General features: G+C 39.0%; 1 protein-coding gene across 1 annotated transcript in view; it reads right to left on the bottom strand.

The window, feature by feature from the left end:
• Positions 1-640: 640 nt before the first annotated feature.
• The window catches only part of LOC120531505 (BICD family-like cargo adapter 1), a 49,752-nt gene continuing 26,407 nt past the window's right edge, over positions 641-23,985 (bottom strand). Inside the window, exons 4-9 of the mRNA XM_039756974.1 lie at positions 20,278-20,424; positions 17,569-17,754; positions 10,780-10,941; positions 7,062-7,141; positions 3,335-3,455; positions 641-1,892 (exon numbers count right to left, since the gene is read on the bottom strand). Coding sequence (XP_039612908.1) covers positions 1,734-1,892; positions 3,335-3,455; positions 7,062-7,141; positions 10,780-10,941; positions 17,569-17,754; positions 20,278-20,424 — 855 coding nt within the window. The 3' untranslated portion in view covers positions 641-1,733. The remainder of the gene's footprint in view (positions 1,893-3,334; positions 3,456-7,061; positions 7,142-10,779; positions 10,942-17,568; positions 17,755-20,277; positions 20,425-23,985) is intronic.

The following is a 23,985-nucleotide window of genomic DNA, read 5'->3' on the forward strand; positions in this document are numbered from 1 at the left end:
GAAGATTTAGCATGTGTTTGGTGAATGTTAAGGTGCTGTGCTCTTCTGGTAAATCTAATGAGGCTTCTTAATGTTTTTTAAACATCTGCTGAATATTGGCAGGCAGTGTTGCATAGTGGGTAAGGCTTTGGGATTAAATCCTGATGTGGGTTCAGATCCTGCTACTGACACTGTGTGACCCTGAACAAGTCACTTGACCCGCCTGTGCTATGATTGGAAAACCAAAAGAAATGTTGTAAGTCGCCTTGGATAAAGACATCAGCCAGGTAATTGTACATGTTAAAGTGAAAGATGACGTTTAAATTGTAAATTGATGCTAACCTCTGCATGTTATTTTTATATCAGGGTGGCGTGGGTGTTAACTCTGCTGTCTCGTAGGTCCACGCACTTAAAGAAACTGATGATATTTTTCAGTATATTAAAGATTTAATCTTATTTCCCCTACTAATACACTGTAGCCTTAACACATGTTGTTTTGTTATGATAATTATATTTACAATTATACTTACAAATAAACTAAATAGGCATTTGCCAGACAACATCAGTTGCGTGAAACAAGTGCAGGCTGTCTAAAGTGGTGCCAGGACATCCAGTCGTGGTAGACTACGCTCCATCCACCTTTGTCACTTTTCCTGTGCACTTACCCCAGTTTACACAAATGTATCCTACTGTAGGCACTTCTTTAAATTCAAATTATACTCATTCAAGGAATATGCGCAATTGTTACAATAAATAAATCTTAAATATAAGGGAACATCAGGCTAAGTACAGTATATAAACGAGCCATCCTTATCCCCTTTACAAACATGTCCTGTGCGCTTACAATAAAAAAATAAATAAGTTCTAAGGACAGTAAATATAATTCCAGATTTAGTGTGATTTCCACAGTAAAAAAAAAAGAAAAAAAGTCTACAAAAACCACAAACATCAGCTTGCACTTCATGAGAGGCCACTGCCATGTGCAGCACAGGTGCCTGGACACCGTTAACAGTTTTGTGTTTAAAGTGTAAAGTGGCAGATCAGCCATCTTCATGTCACAGCCACTTCATCAGTTCTTTAAACATTTTCATCTGAGGATGTCATCCTGATGATTTGTTGCCACAGCCTTAGCCCACTGCCTTGCCAAGCACTTTCTCAGAGCTTTACACACCAGAAGATATGCAGACTGAGGATTAATCCATCAGATCTCATCCAGCTAAGTCATGGAGTCCAACCTAATAAAACAAGGGGAGTGTGCATTCAAACCAGTAGTTCTTAAAACAGGGAGCCCTTTTGTTATGTGGTTAAAGCTGAAGCCCTGCCATGTGCTAACCATGAATCCATGAGTCATGGTGACAGTTTAGCTAATAACACTGAAAGATCTCCTCGTTTATCTTCTAATGGTTGGTATATATAGTATTCTTGAACCATAGGTACCATTGTTTGAGTCACATTCAAATACAAGTTCTATTTTGTTGAAATGCTCCATCATCCAGTCTTGCAACTGGTGATAAACATGGGGTACTTCCATAACCAACCTCAGTCTCTTTCTGTTGTATCCCGTAGCTCCATGAAGGTCTACAGTTCTTCCAATGTACCCAGCTTTTTGTTTTTGCACCATGATCATCATCCCCTTTCCAGGCCTTGGACACACTTCCTCTTCAAACTGTAAATGCTCATCCTCTGACTTCAAAACGAGCCTTACTGAAAATTTGGCCCATTTCACTCAAGTCCTTGGGTTCTTGTGACCCCCCTCAAGTCCTAAAACGTGAGAAGAAGTTCTTCTCAGTAGAGTGGCTGCCAGGTTTCTGCAGGAAGCCCAGCAAGCTAGTGCTTGTGCCATTGTCTTGTCTTTTTTTGTCCTTTTGTTGTTGCTGCTTTAGCTGCTGGTTGATGATGATCTGAATGTCCTCCTGTAGAAGAATAGAAAAATTAACAACTCATAGCCATTCCATTTTAATTGAACAACTTAAGTTTCAACTACTAGGGAATATGTGCATTGGTACAACACAAGATACAGATAATAAACAAAAGCAACTATCAAGAGACCAAAACCTTAATGAATATTTGTGTGAGCATCTCCTTAAGTATTTCTCGTATTTTTTTCTCACACTTGACTAGTGATGAGTGAACACTGTGAAGTTTGCTGTTCTGTGAGTTCAGCAAAATCATGGAAGTGTTCAGGAACTTCACAGAACTCTGAGCAATCCACTGAAGTCAAAAGGGAAGGTGGAACTGAACTAGTTTGGAGTGCCTTCTCATGGTGTTTTAATTGTCTCTGAGGGTTAGGGAAGCTTCTGCCAACTATGCTGGACCAACTGTAGCCAAAAATGTGATATGAGTGGTGAGGCAGCAGCCATCCCTTTTGATTGCTCTTTCTCTGTGCAGATGCTTTGCACTTTTTTTCTTCCATGATAAGATAGAAACTCCTCAAAGAATAATAAACCTTTCATTATTACTATAATTTGACAGGTTCACAGGTCTTCCTTTAGGCTCCTTAAAGCTTGTTTTACATGGTAGCTCCAGCACATGGCTAATTATACATGCAAATTAGCCTTGCCATGCCAGCCACTGGGGTCAGTAGTCTGTATCCAGTGGCAGTACTTATAACATTCTCATTACAGTCAGCTAATGTACCTGCATGCCTGAAATGCCTGAAACTGATTGGCAACAATCTCAAAGTATGCATGTTACAGCTCTGTCATGTTGCATTGGCTTTGCAAAGCTTCAAGGGGCACGGGATGTTTAAGTTGGTCCTACAGTGAATTTACTGAAAAATATTCTGCAAACAAGGTCACCAGCAAATACAGCATATTCACTGTGAAAGATGCATCGGCAAATTTCACCAATTAACTAAACTTGGGTCTGATTCATACTCCAACTGCACTATTGGGCAACACAATGGGTTTAACTGAAAATTTATATTATAGTCCTCTAATGGAGGTTTCAGTAACCAAGAAAAAAAAGAAACATATAAAATAGAAAGAGCTGTCATCTTATGGCAGACTCCTCTAAAACATATACTGTACTATATATGTAGCTAGGAAGGGCATTTTACTTTTATCATAAAAATGAAGGCAGTGCATCTTCAGGCAAGTCAAGGGCAGCAGACATTTAATTTACTTTATGCTATTGCCATAACCTTATCAGTTGCACAGAATATATTTTGTATCCATGCAAAATGTATGAGACTGTTGTCTGTGAAAGTTGAGTAACCACATAACCCGTACGTATATCACAGACCCATAGAGAGAGCATTCAGCTTACGTTTTCTCCTCCATTAAACTCATTTCAACCTTAATTACGATGAAACAGAGTGCAGGTCTGATTTGAGCTGAAACTGCTGTGTCCTTACCTGCCAAGCTTCCAGTTCCTGGGACAGTTCCAGTTTACGTTGTACAGCCTCCAGCAACTGGTTATTCAGCAGCATCATGTCATTCTTGCACCTGAACAATTCAGATTCCATAGCCACTTTCCTAAAGAATTATGAAGGCACACAACTGTCACACAAAGTGAGACTTTTCAGATACACCTGAACTTTTAAGTAATAATCTGAATTTTTATATTTAGTAATTCCAAACTTTCAATCCCTAGTGAAACTTACCATGTTAGCCATTATGGATATGGCGAGAAGTTAAGTAAAATGACACCTTTCATTGGCAAACTAGAAAGAGTACATCTTGCCTGAAGAAGGGGTCTGCGTTACCTCTAAAGCTTGCATATTGTAGCCTTTCTAGTTAGCCAATAAAAGGTGTCATTTTACTTAACTTCTCACCACAGCCCTAGTGAAGAATGTAAGCACCTATTACTGAACAGTGAGTAATTCATTTTAAGGCAGTAAAATCAAATGCATCTCAGATTTTTCAAAGGAGCATTACATATTCTCATCTCATCTTCTCAACTGCTTCTACTGGGGAGGTTCATGGATATATTATATTATTGTTATGTTATTGCTGCTTTTTTGATTCGGTGATATGGCCTAATCCTTGTCAGCATGCAGCTCGACAGCAGTGCTGCGCAGACTCTTTCTTCTGCCGTCGTAATCCTGTTTTTCTCATGCCCATTTCAAGTGTTGTACCCCTAAACATCAACCTCTGCTCATCAGATCATCATCCAATTATGTGTTTAGTGGTCACACAGCCAGATCTTTCTACAGGGATATCTGTTAAGTTACTAAATAAAATAAGGATAAATCTTTAAAGCAATCATTATATATAACTATATTTATACTCTGTGTAATGGATGGCAAGCAGGACAGATTCCCTTCCCGTACCAGGCAGATAGGTCTAGATGGCAAATAGGCATGAAAAGAAGCAGGAGGTTCCCTGCCTACACAAGGATCTGGAGAGTGAGTACGATGGCATCCTGGAAGTATTAGATTGAGGAACACTACCTGGCCAGGAGGCCAGCTTCCAGCATGAAGGAGAGCTGAATTGTTCAAGCTACATGCTCCCCCAAACTGCTAGGTGGCAGCAAACCTGGAATCGGGTACACCAATGGACACCCACAGGGAATGCTGGGAGTTTTAGTGTCATAGAGCAGTCTGTTGGAGTCCCTGGGTGCTGCTAGGAACTATACTCCTCAGTTTTTGTGACTTCCGATTGACATGGAAGTACTTCCATCAGGCTGTACCCTGGCACTGGAAGTTCAAGGTAAAAGGAGCTACTGTATTACATCTAGGTGAGTTGGAGTTGGGTGGAAGGAAGTCAAAGGTCTCCTGGAGGTGTGAAGGAGGGGAAAAAGAGACATAAAAGATGAATTGTGTTTATGGGAGAAAACATTGTGAAGGTATTATTGTTAATAAATCACTTATTTGTGTGGTGGTGCCTGAGGTTCGGGGTGCTGCAACGCCCCCTACTGGTTACAAGTCTCTAATCCTCTTCCTTGTGTAAATCATTAATGTACATTTATCAGTCTAATTATCTAGGCTTCATATAAAGAAGTATACATTATAATATATTTACTTGTGTATTAGAAGTTACCTATATAACTAATATTTGTATTTATTTTACTTATATGTTCTCAGGATTTTTTTGCAATATTTATTTTTTGTATTCTGATGTTAAAATACATATTCATCCATGCATCCATTTTTTTTTTTCATTTTTAATTCACCATGTAATTTATCATGACATAACATCAAACTCATTTATAATCCATGTTAGAGACATAGTGGGACACAGGTGCAGTGCAGATACCAGTCTTGGATAAGGCATTGATTCAATCATGCACATGCCTACGGGGCTAATTTAAAACTTTCAATTGACCCAACAGGCCCATTTTTGAGATGTGTGAGTAAGACTGGAGCACCTGGAGAGAAAAACATGTGCAAGATCCACACAGATGGTAACCAGGTATGTCATTCAAATGCAGAATACTATATCTGTTTAAATTCTGGCATTCAGTGCTGGCGCTACATTGGTGTCAGAAGTGGGATAAAGTGCTGCAAAATCCTAAAATAGACTTGTTTGGCTCTCCAGATCCAGGATCTGGAATGTTGTTGCAACAGCAGTATGGTGGGGTTGGGGCTGCTGGGAAACTGCATGAGGGAGAGTGGAAAAAGCAGGAGGGGGGCTGGACAATTAAAACTAAAATGTGTTATCCAGACATTGAAATGTGGGCTCATTCAGGGAATACGTTACATCATCCTGACTGACTCATCAACAGAAATGATCCACTCTGTACCAGTACCTTAATGATGAATCATTCTGAATCCTGGCAACTTCAAACAAGGAAACACGCTTGCAACAGTATGTTCTATTCCTGGACATTACAAGTTGGATCTCTTCTATTGAAATGTTAGTGACTTTAAATGTAAACTTGTGGTACAATCTAAGCAAATATGACTTTGATTTATTGCCACATATAAGCCTGTAATTCACAGCAGTGGCTCTTTATTGTCCATTGTAAGAACCTTTCTTCACCTGTTTGCTGGCCCTTACGTCCCTCTCTCTGTGTGTCTTGTTGTCTTTGTTAGAAAATACGATAAACTGGGAAAATTACATACTGTACTAACTGAAATGATAAATCAGGTTGGAAAGTCTTACAGTAATAAAATGAAAGATGAAAAATTTACATGCGCAGAAAATGTACGTACCTTTATTTCTTTAAAGAAATAAGCCAGTCAGTCATTGTCTAACCTGCTATATCCTAACACAGGGTTTAGGGGGTCTGCTGGAGCCAATCCTAGCCAACACAGGGCATAAGGCAGGAACAAATCCCAGGCAGGGCACACACACACACACACTAGGGACAATTTAGGATCACCAATACACCTAAACCTGCATATCTTTGGACTGTGGGAGGAAACCCACGCAGACACAGGGAGAACATGCAAACTCCACACAGGGAGGACCTGGGAAGCGACCCCAGGCCTCCTTACTGCGAGGCAGCAGCACTACCACTGCGCCACCATGTCACCCCAGAGAAATAAGTTGTTAAATAGTGAAGCTTCTAATACAAATGTTCAATTCAACCAGAAACCAATTTGAGTTCAAAGCAGTTCCTACAAAAACTATTCTACACATTGTATCTGTGCTTTGATGTACAGCAACAACAACAACAACAACATTTATTTATATAGCACATTTTCATACAAACAGTAGCTCAAAGTGCTTTACATATTAAAGAATAGAAAAATGAAAGACATAATTATAAAAAATAAATCAACATTAACATCGAATAAGAGTAAGGTTCAATGGCCAGGGGACAGAAAAACAAAAACTCCAGACGGCTGGAGAAAAATAAAATCTGTAGGGATTCCAGACCATGATACCGCCCAGTCCCCTCTGGGCATTCTACCTAACATAAATGAAACAGTCCTCTTTGGATTTAGGGTTCTCACGGAAGGGCTTGAATGATGATGATGGTCACGTAGACTTCTTCCTTTTAATCCGTCCATCATTGTTGGAGCATAATGAAGCTTTGAGTAGGTGGAGGTGGCACAGGCCACTCAGCCAAATTCACCTACCCAGACATCCTAAATCCCCTTCTCCCTACAGCCCCAGCACTTGTATTATAATGTGTGCCCTTTGGTAGACACTGACACAAATATATTTTCTCTTGGTTATTGTTACACTTACTTTGTAATTGCTTCATCCCGGTCTCTGATGGCCTGTTGTAGAAGTCTTTCACATTCTGGAGCTTTCACCTCTGCTTCATCCTGCATAATGAATTTACAGAGAAAGGGGCTTGTTAACAATGTTAAAGGCTTTGGAGTAATTTAGTTCTTCTAGATCAGGGTGCCCACACATTTTCGGCTTGCGAGCTACTTTTAAAATGACCAGGTCGGAATGATCTACCTACATTAAACATGATATATATATATATATATACACACATATACATAGGGGGTCCTCGGGTTACAATGTCTCGACATACTACGTTTCGAGTTTACAACGCTCACTCCCATAAAAACTTTAAAAAATTGAGACGTGAGAAGGAATAAAGGTAAGGAATTTTTTTTACACTCATTTTTTCGGTTCCTACAGTACAGTATATTTATGTCCTTTTCCTTTTTCTGTGTCTTAGTTGTGTTTTTATGTTCTAGATTATGATTTTGCAAATATGTTAGGATAGGGTGTGTTTCGACTTGCACCAAAATTCGTGTTACATCACTGTTGTAGGAACGGAACTGTGTCGTAACCCGAGGACCCCCTGTGTGTGTGTGTGTGTGTGTGTGTATATATATATATATAATGTATGTTGTACCTTACATAACTGAATAACCTTTTCAATACAATTCAATACATTTATGGTCAATACAGTATTTGGATCTAATAATTTTCATGTGGGAAAAGGCTGACTTGCATAAATAAGTAGAGCCGAATAATGCAGTCAAGGAGCTTTTGAATTCAGCCAAGTGAAAAATGATGGCTGTCCGATTAACTGCGATTTTAGTTCCCTCTCTCTTTCTCAGATCGCTTTTCGGAAGGAAGTCAATTTCGTAGTTTTTATGAACAGTTCGAAAGTGCCTTTCCACATTTTCCTTCTTTGGAAGGAAAGAAATAGAAGGAGCAATGATAGTTTGACAGATCAGACAAACGCACTTCGATTGTGACACTGTGAGAAAAAAAAAATCCTTTTCCAATTCCACATCGAGCCCATACCATTCCCAAACTTTTTTTTTTTTTTTTTAAAAACCCTTCTTTAGTCAATATAAATTGGAAGGCTAACTAGATCACTTAGTTAGCCGGAGTTTTTCAGTAGCTTGTGCGTTTGATCGTGCGTTCGGGATGACCAGTGTGTTAGAAGACAAGAGATCTCAGACTGGCCGCTCTGTATTGTCAATCAAGTGGCAAATGCCATAGGGAGAATATATGATAGACTAACGTTTAAAAAAAATTGTTTTTGAATGCAACACGATCTACCTGCACTACCTTTGCGATCTACCGGTCGATCGTGATCAACACATTGGGCACCCCTGTTCTAGATGTTCTTGTTCTGACATTTCTCAGTAATATACTTTAATTGTACAACTTGAAACTGTATCCCACGTGAGTACTTGGTTTGCATGTATGTTGTACATATCTACTGTTTTGTGAGGTTTAATCTGTGCATATCAATTCAAAACTTGTGGCAAACGTCAACAACGTGGTGAAAGTCTAATAAAAACAGCAAAAAATGAGCACAAATTTTCTGATAGATTAACCAACTGCCTGCTTCAGAAACCAAATACAATACAAAGCAAGCATAGAAGAGATGTACTGGAAGTGATTTATGTGCAGAGTCATGGTAGGGCCTCAGCAAGGAAACACTAAATTACTGAAACCTACAGGCCCACTTCAGTAAAGAGACACAAGAAGAATCCTGTCTGCTGCCGTATTGTTTTTTTACCTAAGAAAGGTTTCTGTCTACCACAGTAGCAGTCTCACGGAGATCCAATGTCACACAGATACTGTAACACTTTAGATTTTAGAAGAGAGAATAATGACCAAGGATTGTATGTCAGAGAGTATAGGGTAACAGAAAGAAAATCACCCTTGAAAGGCCTTCTTTATTTCTCAGAAACAGTAGTGAAGTGAGGTGAGACGGCCAGTATGTCAGCTTAGCAGAGTCCAGTTAAGGCACACTGGCAACTTGTACAATAAATTATTCTTTTGAATGCAACTTCTATAAGAACAGGAAAGCTTTTCATAATCAAACTATTGAACTTGCAAAATTTCAATAGATAAACTCTGAGAGCACGTAATGTATATTACTAAATAAAAATAGACAACTTATATCACAATGACAGGACACTCAAGATAAAGGACAGATAGAAACATCCTACAAGCTGCCAGATTCTAAACTACTCGACTTTACACCACGCTCTTAACTGATACTCGGCACATCATCCAACAGGCTAGGCAGAAATGTCACACTATCGAATGGTAAATTTCCAGTTAGTACATTTTGTTTTTGGAAACCAGCTCATCTTATAACACCATAGAAGGATGGAGGAGGTACAGCATAAATTAATTAATAATGAGAAACAAAAGTAATTCTGTGCTTAGCCCCTCTGGTGTGACACAGCAAAACAGATGCTCGTGCCACTAAATGCTGAGACATCACACAGGTGTGCCATTGGAGTCCATCTGTGTGCAGTGAAGACTCTTCACAACATTTGAGGCTGGTGTAGCTCCAAACAGATACCAGCCTATGAGGAGAAAGGAACATTCAAAGCAAATGTGTTGAAAGGTAATTCAAAAGCATCATTCATGGGTACAGTGTAAGAATGGCCAGATCCCAATTCAATTAAGCATGTGGCATGAACTGAAAACTTGTTTTCACCAGTAGCCCCTTCTGTCTAAAGTAACTTGAATAATTTGGGCAACACTGCAGTATTCAGGAGTTCAAAACTAGCCAGGACTTGCTGTGCTAGGTTCTAAACTCTTGATTTCTATCAATGGTGCCTCTAAGGAATATCTTGTTTTTGTATTAAAATGTCATTTAAAAGGACCCTCTTATTGTATATTTAAAGGGCTACCCAGTATAGTCCAGCGTGTTATCAAATCAATAAATAAATTCCCCAGGGAAAATATTTGGAGGTCGGGACCCATGCATAATCGACGCGAAAGGATAAGAGGACAGCTATTAGTGCAAATCCTTATCCCATCTGAGGATACCAAATTTCTGAAGTATTCAGAGTTTATCTTTGTGCTCTTTTCTCACATGTACTTTCAGTTTTGTCCCTCTTGTTCTCTCGATCATGATTACTGTCTCTCGTTTTGGACTTTACTTTTGTTTCGCTTTATACCTTTTCTTGTTTTGTTTTTTTATGTGCATCTCCTGGTTTTTGTTCAAAAGTTTATTTGCCAGTTTGCTGACAGAACATCATGTTTCACATGAACACAGGGCTCCCAGTTCATATGCTGGTGTCTAGACTTAAAGTGGACTAGAGGACTGTTTAAAATGGATCCAAAGATGGGAATTTTGCACCGCGAAGGCAAATAAAGGCATGTTTGGAAATGAATTAAAGCTAGTACCCAGGAGTCTAGAAATGAAAGACAGATTTCTTTTATTGAAAAAGGTCAACACAAAAGAAACCTCCAGAAGAGAGAATCAGAAAAAATTTAGCATACTGTAAATATTATTCTAATTAATACAAATTGGCACATGTGAAGGAACTGTGAATGTAACCACCTGGCAGCCAAAGACAAGGGAGGTGACCTTAGCAGAATTAGCACAACCACAGAGGACTATCAAAAGCATGGACAGCGACAAGAGGAAACCTCACCTATTGAGGATGGTTACAGGAAAAGGGATTTTCCAGAAAACTGTGCCAATGGTCAGGGTACTATTATTGGCAAAATGTCTTACCTGCAGGGAGTGTCCTTTGACAAGTTTTTCCACAAGTTCATAGAGATGCTGTAGTGCTAAGTGGAGACTGCCAGAAGTGCCCGATTCTGTTGAAATGTCCGTGTCTTCACCCCTCACTAGAGGTAAGAGCTGCATGTTCACTGTTTCGATCTGTCTTGTAACCTGATGTAGGCAACAAATGTAAAACTCAGTTGGATTTCATTCGAGAAGTAGCCTTTTTCCAATAAGAAAGTCTATTGTGATCTTCTATACCAAATTCCTCATGCATTGACTTATCGTTGTCAGCAGGAAGATTTCTAACAGACCCTTTATTATACAATAGAAAATGATATCCTATATGGTCTCAAACTACTAAAAAACATTTTCCTTATGAGAAACAGGGCAAAGATTATTTAGAATCTGGATTTGGCAAGAAATCGTTAATACTCATCCAACATAAAAACTTTCCAGATGTCTGCCTTGTATTTGTTTGTCATCTGATGCATTTTGGAATATCTCATAACAGACTTTCTTTTGTATACTGTAGCTCCGTAAAGTGGCAAGGGTATTGATTGTTGATTATGATTTAATGTTTTTTAAATTTTAAATATGAATTTCTTCAATACTGCATTTATTGAATCTTTAACTGCACTGTGCTGTACAAATTATAATGTGATCTATAAGCTCAATAAAATCATACATTATATATATATATATATATATATATATAAGCAGTTGGAGATCCACAAAGGTAGAAAATGAATCACGTATCATAAACTAGTTTTTATTCCTGAGCTTTCAACCCCTACCAGGGGGTCTTCATCAGAGGATGATGCTTAGACTTACAAGAATCAAAGGCAATATATAGCAACACCTTATAGGGGGAGGAGGGGGGTGGCTAGGTCCGTGTGGGGTGAGGTTGTTGGGAGTAAAGTCTTGTTTATTAAGAATAAGTTCTTCTTAAGTTTGTATATGCTGGATTTATGTCCAAGTGTCTGTTGATGGCGTTCTCATTTGATAACCAGGATTCAGTCAGCTCTCTAGCACTTTTATTATTGGCTTTAAATTTTACTTGTACATCGTCCCAATTAAATGTATGTCCTGTTGATTTAGTATGCTTATAGATCAATGACAGTGCGTCCTTTTTTCTGAAGCTCAGGAATAAAAACTACTTTATGATACGTGATTCATTTTCTCCCTTTGTGGATCTCCAACTGCTAATATGCAAACCGTATCACAGACCTTCTCTTCCATATATATATATGTATATATGTGTGTGTGTGTGTGTACTGTACACCAATACATAAAATCTTTTATCTTTGTTTTATAGTTCCTCAGTCCTTTACAAATCAGTGACAACATTTTCAGTTTAGTTACATTGTGCTAAGCACGTACACTTACATCTTCAGGGCTCTCACAAGGTAAACAATACCACTCGGAGTTGAGAGGAGGCACTGCTGCTAACACATTCTCCTTTTCCAGTGCATTGCAGTGGGTCGTCAGCCGACCTCACTTCCTCTCTACTCCCGGAAGTCCCATCAGGATCCCTCATTATAAACAGTACATCCACCGGAAGTACACATTCAGTGTTAACTTATGGAGTCAGAATTCCTGCTAAGAAGCAACCTGAAATAACCTGAACCTTTTCTTTCATGGCAGATGCTGTTAGTGCTGGGTGGTATGACCAAAATTCTACTGCATGTCACTGTATTTTTCAAAATTATACTAGTTTCACGGTATTCAACGGAATTTTTTTCCCCATGCATGATTGGATGTTAACCACATTTTCCACTGCAATAACTGCAGTAAACTGGCTAAGAATAACCTATTCCACTGTCATGAGAATTGTACATTGTACACAAAACATTTTAATGTGCACACAAGTATTAACACAAGTTTGCATGGCCCCATAAAGTGATAGTTGTCATGGGGGTGGCACTAATGAAGAGAAGGAATCACATTGCATGACAGTTGCAGTCAAAATATAGAACCTTTTTATTGAACACATTTTGCAAACAACTTAAACTATAATTTTGACAACATATTTTCAACCATCCAAAGAGGCATTTAGACTTAGTAAAATATTCAGAGGTGCTTGTCAAAAGTTGTATTGCACTGAACATGTCTTAGAAAAGGAATAGAGTAAATATTTTTGTAAACCAACTAAACTTTCTGGTAAGTTAATCTCTGTCCACTGCCACATTAGCTATATGGATTGTAATGGTGTTGGTTATCTCGATCCACTGCTAGCTTTTTTTTTCGTGGGCAGTCCTCCAGCAAACGCGTCTACAAGTGACGTCTGACTCGAGTGTCCTCTAGCTTTACCTGAGGACGTGGCAGATGCCAGTCTTAGTTCCATACATTCATGGTACTCCAAAGCAGGTTTGCGGCTAAGGTGGTGCAGCAAATTGTGTTTGCGCCTCAGGCGACAACTTTATCTCAACAGCATTTGCAGTAAATAGTTGTTTGGTCTACATCTGACCTTTTAAAACCAAAGTATCTCCAGACAACAAACGCAGCTCCTTTTTTCAGCAAAAGTTCTTCTGTGTCATCATGTTCAACTTTATCATCTGCTACAGCTTCAGTTTCAGAATGTTCTCTGTCCATTTTCACTGCTCAATACCTCCACTAACGCATGCATTCCGTTGCATGCGTGTTTAGCAGTGTAGCAGTGAAAAAGGTTCCCCATTAAACAGTTTCCCACTGCACCACGTTCCGAACATTGTTTAGGCTGTTTAAACCGGTGCTGCTGTATAAGTAAAATCCATATCATAACAAAAATAAAAAACAGTTTTCGGTATGAACCGGTATACCTCCCAGCACTAGATGCTGTTGACTTTGTTTTTCTGTTCACTTTCCATTTCTTAGGAACTCGATTAAATGGGGTTTACCATGGTGGTACGTCAACTCATCACGCTGTCTGATTCTCGGCTATTACAACTTTTATGTATTATATTTTGTGCTTCATCTGTGCTGGTTCCTGCTTTGTTTCTGATGCTGCTAGGAAAGGCTCTGTTCCGTACAAAACTAAAAGGATTAAGGGGATTTTATACTGGATAGATGTATTACCCTTTACTTATCTTATATATAAACGTCTACGCGTTAAAGTGTGTGTGTCTGTCCGAACCGGAAGTGAGAGGTGGAGTCGGGATTAGGGCTCCACCTGCAAGGAAACAGAAAACTCGCTTAGCCGCTAATAACACAAGAGAAGCCAGCACGTCAGCAAAATGAAACCTCAGAAGAAAGACAGAGTCACTTAGCCGCTAACATCAGCAAAACGGTATCCCTTTTACTTTTCCTCCCACCGTTAATACACAGGCGAGCACATCAGCAAAACAAATTCTCCTAAGATAGAGATATCCAGAGTAGTTCCATTCGATTACCTGACATCTCTACATTTCAGCTTTTTTCTGACGATTTCAATCATTTCTAGGACCCCAGTTTTTTTACAGCACGGGCTCACACAGCAAGTTTATTTAGAAATACAGGCAGATTGCCCAGGGCAGTGTCAACATAAGATTTGCAGAAGACATGCGAAGAGATCCAGCAGTAACAAATGAAGAAAATCTGTAATAGACGGTGCTGTCAAGGAAGTGGTTGGTGGCAGGGCAAGTATCCATGCAAGGCCAGTTTTCAGGAATCTGATACAGATGGGACAAAAGGTAAAAGGATGAGTGTTGGGGAATTGGCTTACAGTTATCTCTGGTTTATTTTTCTTAATGGAAAAACAGGTAAATACTTTGAATAATATGCTGCGGTCTTGCTGGCAACACCATGGAAAATAGGATGCCAGGGTGGAAGGTAATATAGAGGATGAAAAGTATGAAGCATGTGAGCCTCTAAAGTATACTTTAACAAGCCTTTTATGTGGCTACTTGAAAATGTAATTTCCTCCATAACTCATCCTTTGCTTAAATTCAAGTTGCCATGTTAAAGAATTTAGGCAGGATGCCTGTTTAGCTCTGGACTCTTACTGGTCTTGATTAGGAGTACAATGTTTGTGCCATGGCAGCCTCCTCTAACTACACCTACAGTACATATTTGGTATCAGTATCATAGATTCAATGAATAGTGAGTGTTAGCGAGGACTCACTGGTACAGCAGGTAACAATCCAACCCACCACAAGTCACTTCTGCTGGGCACCTGGGATATGAATTCAGATCATACCCTCTTCAAAGAAAGCAAAAAGCTGTCGTGCCAGTAAAGCCAGAGGAGATTTGCTTATGTTACAAAGAACAACTGGACATTTAACAGTGCAGCTCTCTTTTCTACAGCATGCTTATTCCATAGGAGGGGTTACATAAGATTGTATCACTTAATTTGGCTGCCATAACTGTAACTAACAGTACGTTAGTTTGGTGATTGCAAGAAAAGATGTTACATAAAAAGTTGACTGAATGAGAAAATTGGGCAAGGTAAGCCAAGCCAAGATCCAGTTAATTCATTTCAGTTCAAGCATATGCCTGGGGCCTCATGTATAAACGGTGCGTACGCACAGAAATGTTGCGTAAGAACTTTTCCACGTTCAAATCGCGATGTATAAAACCTACACTTGGCGTAAAGCCACGCACTTTTCCACGGTACCTCATGCTTTGTCGTACGCAAGTTCTCCACTCGGTTTTGCAGACTGGCGGCACCCAGCGTCAAAGCAGTGCTACTGTTCCTGTGTGGTTACTCATTATTTTCCTGACGCGGCTTTATAAATACACTGAAACTAACCGCATATTGTTTATTAGTGTAACGCATCTGATTGTAATTAACTTGTAACAATATAATGGTCCAGAGAACAGCCATAGTATTCCAAATACCATAACTGCTTTAGCGTTGTTACTCTCACTTCTCCTTCTTCTTCTTCTTCTTTCAGCTCCTCCAGTTAGGAGTTGCCACAGTGGATCATCTTTTTCCATATTTCTCTCACTGCACCACTCAGAGTATTTATATCACTGTATTTGAGTGTGAATCACAGCAGCAACTGATTGGAAAGAGAATTATCGGTATACGGCATTAAGCACACGCTGCCTCTGCCATGGCAAAACATTTCAAAGCCTTTCCTGTACGGACCTCGCGGTTCAGAAACAGTTTCATCCCAAGAACTTTAAATGCACTCAATCAATTGCACCTTGTAGAACTGTTAGGACTTATAAGTACAATCACCCCACTGTAAACTTGCACTACAGTTATATCATCTCACAACCTGAGCCACTTTATAAAGCGCACATTTACATATGATGATGATATTTTTAAGGTGAAATGCAGCAAAATAAGTTTATTAAATTATACAGATAAAACTTTAACTTCATTTAAATAATCTATATTCTTCACTGGGAGTGTCGTTAAGGATACAATAATTAAGCATGTACTACGAAGATATTTCAGTGTTCCTTAAACGTTTTGAAGAATCGGCGCTAAGCTTACAGATGGCTTAACTTCTATTACAGAGCTGATTGTGTGACGATTGGTTACTTGGGGAAAGAAAAGCACTGACTGCAGCGATGGCTACGCCAATAAATATTGAATATAAAACAGAAAGAGAAAATAACAACACAGCTAAAAACGCAGCGACAAATTTCGGCAAAAGTTAAATGCTTGTGTCATGAGCACGAGGCGGCTATGCAGTGTCCGCAACGGACATAGCCATCCACCGTGCATAAGCCACCTTACTGACATTGGCGGGCGAAGGAGCCACCGATTCTTCCTCTGCCCAGTGCCACCACAAGCCTGGAGCCCCGAGTACTGCTGCAATAAATTATTTCATCGAAGTGAAACACATGTTTAATAACGTGCTTTAACTCCTATCATCATGAAAATGACATCACGTATACATCTCAGTATTTTAGTTATTCAGAGAGCTGTAATATCACAAATGTAATGGACTCTGTGTCCAGTTGGAGGAAGAGAGCCGGTTTAAGAAGCAAGTAGTGATTCACACACATAGAGCACATAGAAGATCAAATACAAAACAAAGCATTTAACGTGCTACTTTAATTACGATGTGATTTGAGAAACTGGTTAATTAAACGATTTTAAGATGAAGTTTATGATGTTCTACTTTAATGACAAAATAAACTACATGATTAAAGTGGAAATGTCGAGATTGAAGTTGACATTTCGTGCTTTTTCCCCACTGTGTGCCTTTTTTTCTCTGTACCCTAATAAGCTTTCATATGACACTCAGACAGTGGGCTACAACTCGCCTTTTTACGGCGACTTTGATATGTGACTTCTTTTTTATTTCCGGCACTGTGCGATTTTGTGAACGTGAGCTTTCAAGTTTCTCCAACACACTATGTCACTCGATCAACTTCCTTTTGTTGATTATACCACGGCTTATTTGAACAAATAGTATGTTTTTCCTTTGCCTCCACTTGGTATTCGCTGAAATTCTTATATTTTCCCCCGTGCTTTTCCCATTGTCTTTTCACAGAAGGCTGAGCTTAAGGGCGATTTATATTGATTTGCATATTCAAAGAGGCGTAATTCTGGGAGGATTTGGGGCGTTACATAAAGCGCGTGCATGAGCGTTAGTTTTCACGCTGACCGGGATTTATGTAGCGGAAGAACGTGGAAGTTGGAGTACGCACAGATTCCTGCATCTGGATTTTTCTGTGCGTAAACACATTTCGGCTTTTGTGCTTACGCCATGTTATAGTGCGAGTTCTACGCACGGCGTTATACATGAGGCCCCTGGTCTGTAAACCTACAAAAATGTTATTTCCTATTTTCAGGGAAACATTTTTCCAGTTAATGTTGTGTTATGCAATTACAGATAAGGCGGCAGAGGACCAGTAGCAAACATGTACAAATCATACCTGCTCTACCTCCTGTGTCCAGGATGCATTTTCACTCTCCAGACTCAGCGTGATCTCGGACTGTAGAGATGTGTCACTGTGGGTGGCCAGATGGAATGAGGCCTCTTCTCTTAGCTCATCCAGTTGTGCCTGCAGCTCCTGGTTTATATTCCGGGATTCTACCAGTGCGTTCTGGCACTCATGTAACTGCATGCAATACAGCCAAAGATATTAATTTAAGGCTTATCTATCATTCAATGGCAGCTCTATCTCCAGTACTATCAAGCTGGCCTTGCAAAGTTGAGGATTTTCTATTCAGATTTTTACAAGGCTCATGTGCACCAGCAGTAGGAAAAAAGGAATGAAAGAGCACATTTTCTTAACATTTTTCCTTTTGGCCTGTCTGTTGTACAAGTCTTGTTTGTGTAACACACTCTCACAGTACACAATAACACCTCACAGGAGGTGATGTTATCAGTCTACCCGAGAGCATGTCTGTGGGTTTAGACTCTGAGACACAATTATCTGGTGAAAGTCTACAGAAACAGTGAGGCCAACTCCACACCGGAGATATCTCGGCCTGGAGTCCAATGACAGAAGTGCAAGTGTACTGCTCCCAGATTTGATCTGCATACCAGTATCCACTTGCAGTCTCACAACAGATAAAGAAAATAAATTAGTGAATGTATACAAAGTACAGAAGCGAAAGAGGATGTACAATACATTTTTTTTCTTGAGATAATATAATTTTGTACAGGAACTGTAACATCATTATTTTTTTTTTATTGTTTTCTCAAGATAACAGAATCACTTTCTTGAAATGCAACTTAGCCTTTACTCCTGGCGAGCTTGCCAAAAGATAACAACAACAACGATAGTAACTGAGGAGAACTCATGTGATATTTGCACAAATGCAAGCCTGTTTGGTACCGGTATAATCATGCTGGATGATTTTTGCACGTCTGCTTTGTGCCAAACTGCAATGGCCAACATAGGCACATTTTCAGTATCGAGATATTTTTGAGCAAACACCCCACTCATTGACAGCACTGATGAAGTAAAATGGGACAACTTCAAATTTATTGTTAGTGAAGTGCACTTGCATCCAGGTGATATGGCATGAGAAGCCAATGATACTTCAATTTACACCAATGCCAAAGAGTGTGAATTTATCATAGCTGTTTATGTGCTAATTTTAATTTAGTTTCCTTCTTTAGTCTTCTGCATGTCCATTTCAGGATACATTCTAGGTTTAAACGTGATTGTGCTTAGCACACAAGGTCTCTAGCAACTCGTAATCCAGTCATCATATGGCATCTAGTATGCTAATCATTAAGCTATATAGACTTGATGCTATTTTAAAAGAATTAAGTGTTTAGGACTGGCGAGCTTTGCTGGGCTGAATGGCCTGTTGTCATCTACATTGCTCTAATATCCTACAGTGGACCCTTGACTTACGAACTCAATTCGTTCGCGAGGGCTGGTTGTAACTCAAGTTGGTTGTAAGTCAAGACTATTTTTCCCATAAGAAATAATGGAAATATCCATAATGCGCTCCGAACCTCCCACAGCAACACTTACTTAACCTTTTCATAATAAAAAAGGGTTGTATAATGTGCATAATTTACTAAAACACCAATAATTTTTCTAATGTACTAACCAAAAAGTTATAAAAAGCGCCTAGCCTACCAGAAACAACAATTTCATACTGTACTCACCATTTAATTTGACATCTTTGGGCTGCAGGAAGGGAGGAGGAGGAGAATGAAACGGAAGGTGGTTATTGTTTAGAAGGAGCCTCCTTATGCAAATCTTTTATTTGTAAAATTGTCGAGATGGTGGATTTTGACATGCTGTACATATTAGCGAGATCGGTCACAAACGCCACTCTCATATTTCCGCCTAATTTCCTTCTTCGTTTCGATTGTGATCGCTGTTTCTCAAGTTAATAATGACAGTAGTCGAGCACTCAGTTCAAAGCTGGCCGTGTTGTGAACTGCTGTAATAATACACTCCAAAGCAAGCCGGTGCTGACTCAGCCTGATGACATCATCATGTGCCGCGCCAGCCCGCTAGCTAACATCCCTTAACAATCGCATTCTTTACCTTAGTTACCTTCTCTTCCTTACTTAGCAATTATGCGCCTTGCTTGCCATGGTCTTAGTGAATTATATATATATATATAGATAAATCACTGCACTGACCGAAATTACGTCCACAAACACATGTATCTGGGCTTCGACTGATGCTTATGAACGCTCTCGGCTGTTTGTTTACAATCGCACAAGCAGATACACGTGACCGCATTCGGGTCGTAACACAAGATGTTGGTCGTAAATCAAGTTGTTCGCATGTCAGGCCGGTCGTATGTCAAGGGTCGACTGTATATTTATCTTTGGGAAACGTTTCATTTTCTTAAGATTACGAGAACATTTTTCAATTACCTCAAGAAAACGAAGTGTCATTTTATCGAGATCTCTAGAAAATATTCTTTTATTTTGAGAAAATTTTAAAAAATGAATGATATCACACATCCTCTCTTGGCTTCCATACAAAAGAACAATTTATCCATAATTTAATACAGGCAAAAATATTTCCTTCTACAACAACTACACATATGCAGTTATTTTCCTTTTTTGTGTCCAGGAAACTGTTTTAAGTCTGTCCTATGCCCTATGGTAAGACAGAAAAGAATGTGTTCAGATTTTGATTCCTGGATCTTTTTCTCACCTGCCGCATGTGTTCCCGATTCCCTTCTTCCAGCTCTGTAATCTGCTTGTGTAAGGAGCTTAAACTGGCCTGCAGATATGAATTCTCCTCACAGACATTTTTGATTTGATGTTCCAAGGTACATTTCTGCTCTGACAACACCAGCACCTGTGTAAAAAAATAAATACATATCTCATTGTTCTTATGAGTGTGGCAAAAGTGTATCCAAGTGTCAGCTGCTCTGTATGTCACTACCAAGAGATTGTGTAGGATTATTTCATATCAGCCTCCTAATAGTCCAACAGGTAACCACTGTGACTGCTAGCAGCTTTAGCAGGGTTGCAATCATCAATTTAGTTTTTGAGAACTGTGCTAATGGATATTGAAACTGGTTAAATAGTTAAGGAAGTATTAGGTTACTCACAAACATTTTTAATACTGACCATAGGGTAATCATTATTCATATTACAAGTCCATTCATTCTTCCAATAATTTCCTAAACCTGCCTAATCCAATGTTCTACAGTCACAAGACTCAGGAATCTATCCTGGCAGCACTGGGTAAAAGGCTTACGCTAACCCTGGACTCCGATATTTAATAATTCACATTAATGCTGAGATTAACTTAAAGTAAATAAACAGAAACTCATTTTTTTCTATGAAAATGCAGTTTTAAAAATTCAATGTGAATTAATCATTTACAAAAGCACCTTGTTGTATACAGGTTAATACACAAAATAAGTAGCCTCGTACATGCCAAGAAGGCCCACCCTGCTTTTGGCAATAGAAACCACAGGATTTGGATATTAAGCCTTCTCATCTTCATATAAAAGGCAAGAAACGTCATTGGTCCAAGCATTTTATCAATCGTAAATTGTTGTTTAGTGTCAGGTACTGTGCCAACCAGCCACAAAACTGCTGTTGTCCAGCCCATTCTTAAAAAACCTAATCTCGATCAATCAGCTCTTAAACGTTTTCGACCTGATCCAAGCTACCCCTTTTTTAAACTAAAAATCACAGAAAAGGCTGTGCATTTACAGTTCATGACTTTCCAAATCAAACATCAGCTTTTTTAAAATTTTAATTGCGTTACACAGCGCTCCACAGGTCAGAATCCACTTTGTTAAGACGGACTAATGACCTATTGTTGGAAGATGATACTGGGACCGCACCTCTCTGACCCAACTAGACCTTAGTGCTGCTTTTGATACAACTGACTTACCATCTTGGTAAATCATCTGGAGCATTTGATAGGCATTCAGAGTACTGCCTTTGCCTGGTTTAAATCCTATCTTAATAATAGAGCTTTTTCTGTAAATATTGGTAGGTTTTCCTCTTCCTCTGCTTCTGTGACCTGTGGAGTCCATCAAGGGTCTGTTTTGGCCCTCACACTCTTTGCCCTGTATATGCTGCCTATCAGATTGGTAACTCAGCATTATAGCATTGCTGGTAAAAAAAAAAAAAAGTATTTTATTAGGAAATAAAGCTGTTCTGGCTAATGAAATTATAAAATGTGTGATCACTGTTTACTGACTGGAATTTTTCTTATTGATTTTTGTGAAGAAAAGTGGAACTCCTTCCAAAGGACTAAGGATTTTGTGTAGACATTAACTAGGAAATTAAGCCACCTTGGCGAAATTAAAGAATTATCTACAATGTGCCTTGGTCAGTACTAAAAGTCGGGAAGCATGATTGTCTGAGCCCAACACACAAGGTCAGAAAAACAAGCCGAAACTTCCTCACAGCCTAATAAGCCTCTCTCTAAATAACAGTGCCACTTCGGTCTCAGCTTTTCAATCAAATGTGTGTAATGTCACATTTCCCAGAATCCCTCTTATGTGTTTTAACATCAATATGGCTTTCGAGGGACTAAAAGAGCAGTGACAGAAGGCAGCAATGACATAGAAAGTAACATCAGAGATCGAGACATTAATGACCGTTTCATGTGGACATAGGAGAAAGCAACAAATGAATTACACCGATATCTTAATCAAAATGCCATCCAGGACAACATTCACACTTGACAATGCTAATTTAAGTAAGCTTTTTTAAAAATTATATCCAGATTTTGCTTTCTATTTTATTTATTACACTTTAGTAAATGCCATGTTGCTTTTATACTTTTTGTATCTATACACTTATATTTTATTTATATCTTGAGTGATTGAAGTAAATATTTGGGCGCCCTAGTGTAGGAAGATTACCGTGTCCTTGCCAGCAAGGTTAACAAGGCTGAGAGGTCATAACTTGATATTTAGAACAAGTACAGTAGAAATAAGACACTGTTGGCTAGAAAGTAGCCATATAACCAAAGTGATTGAGTGTTTGTGTGTCTCAAGGACAATCGTACGTTTGTTAGCGCTAAGAGTGACAGGCATTTGGCATGTATTTATGTGAAGGTGGTCCTATGTGGAATATTGCAGGGTGTCTTGTAATTGTCATCACCAGGGACTTTGTGTGAATAGGACCTCTATGTGTATATGTGTGTATCTTTGTTAATCATAAAGTGCAGGAGTACCAGCCTAGTAATGTACCTGGTAAGTATTACAAATTTATTGATAATACACCCTGCTTTCATAATATGTAAGCATATGCTGTTTTTACACTTTTTTACTGCTTTATATCTGTTTCTGTGCTTTGAGCCTATTTTGTGACAAACATTATGTATGAATATATTCAATTGAACTGAATCATGAACACAATACTACACTCACCTTTACTTGCCACCCTTTGTATTCGCATTTCCATCCATTACCATTTTCTCTTCTGAGCTCTAGTTGTTCGTCATTCTAATCACATTCATCTCAAACCCTTACAATTCACTTGAATTAAAACACCCTCATGGTATTTCAGCCTGATGTCCAATCACCTTTCTCCTAAGCACAATAATCATCTCTTCTCTTAGCATGTTCTGTTCAAACTGACCAATAACTTCATGAACAGGCCACAATCCAAGGCTGTTGTGATGTAAGATTTTGCATATAACTTGATAAATATTTTGTATGTCTTTATTTGTAATTTAGGCAAAGCAATGTGATATTGGTGTTACATTAGTGAGAAGCATTCCTGTTTGCCCCTGCCTTTTGGGACTGAGTCTCTTTGAATTTTACAACAGGATTTGGGGGAAGTGCTTGAAACCAGTTTGGCAAGTGTTTCTCTGCTAAAGTCTCTTAACCCGCACAGGAAAGCCAGACTCCCTAACTGCCAAGCTTTACCTTAACATGGGGTTTTGGGGGATGCCAGGTGTTAAGATGTTTTCTGTTCCCCCATTGGTCTGAAGTATGGCTGTTTGGAACTGGCTTGTATCAGAAGCCTTTAAGTACCACAATGTCCTATTGGCTGTAGGGGTTGGACAGAATATCTATAAATCTGCTTGCATAACCTCATTCTTTCTCTCTTACTAACATCTGATGAAGGAGCATCTCTCTCTCTTACCACACTGATGCATGAACTGACAAGAACACCACACCAGTGAAGAGCACAGCTCGGCAGCCATATTGAAACAGGCATGCTGCCTGTTCTGAAGAAAGCTGACCACAAATGATGCCTTAGCCAGAGACATTTTAAATAACTAACAAGTCTGTGTGCCGCCTGAACTACACATCACCATTTAATCAGGTTATATGGTTGCCAATATTCAAATGTACTTTGCATATTGTTATTATTTATGAAAATTATTGTTATTATGTATGATTATCATCAATAATACATTGTTTAAATTGTAACTAAA

Source organism: Polypterus senegalus, chromosome 6 (assembly GCF_016835505.1).
Source record: "Polypterus senegalus isolate Bchr_013 chromosome 6, ASM1683550v1, whole genome shotgun sequence".
NCBI lineage: Eukaryota > Metazoa > Chordata > Cladistia > Polypteriformes > Polypteridae > Polypterus > Polypterus senegalus.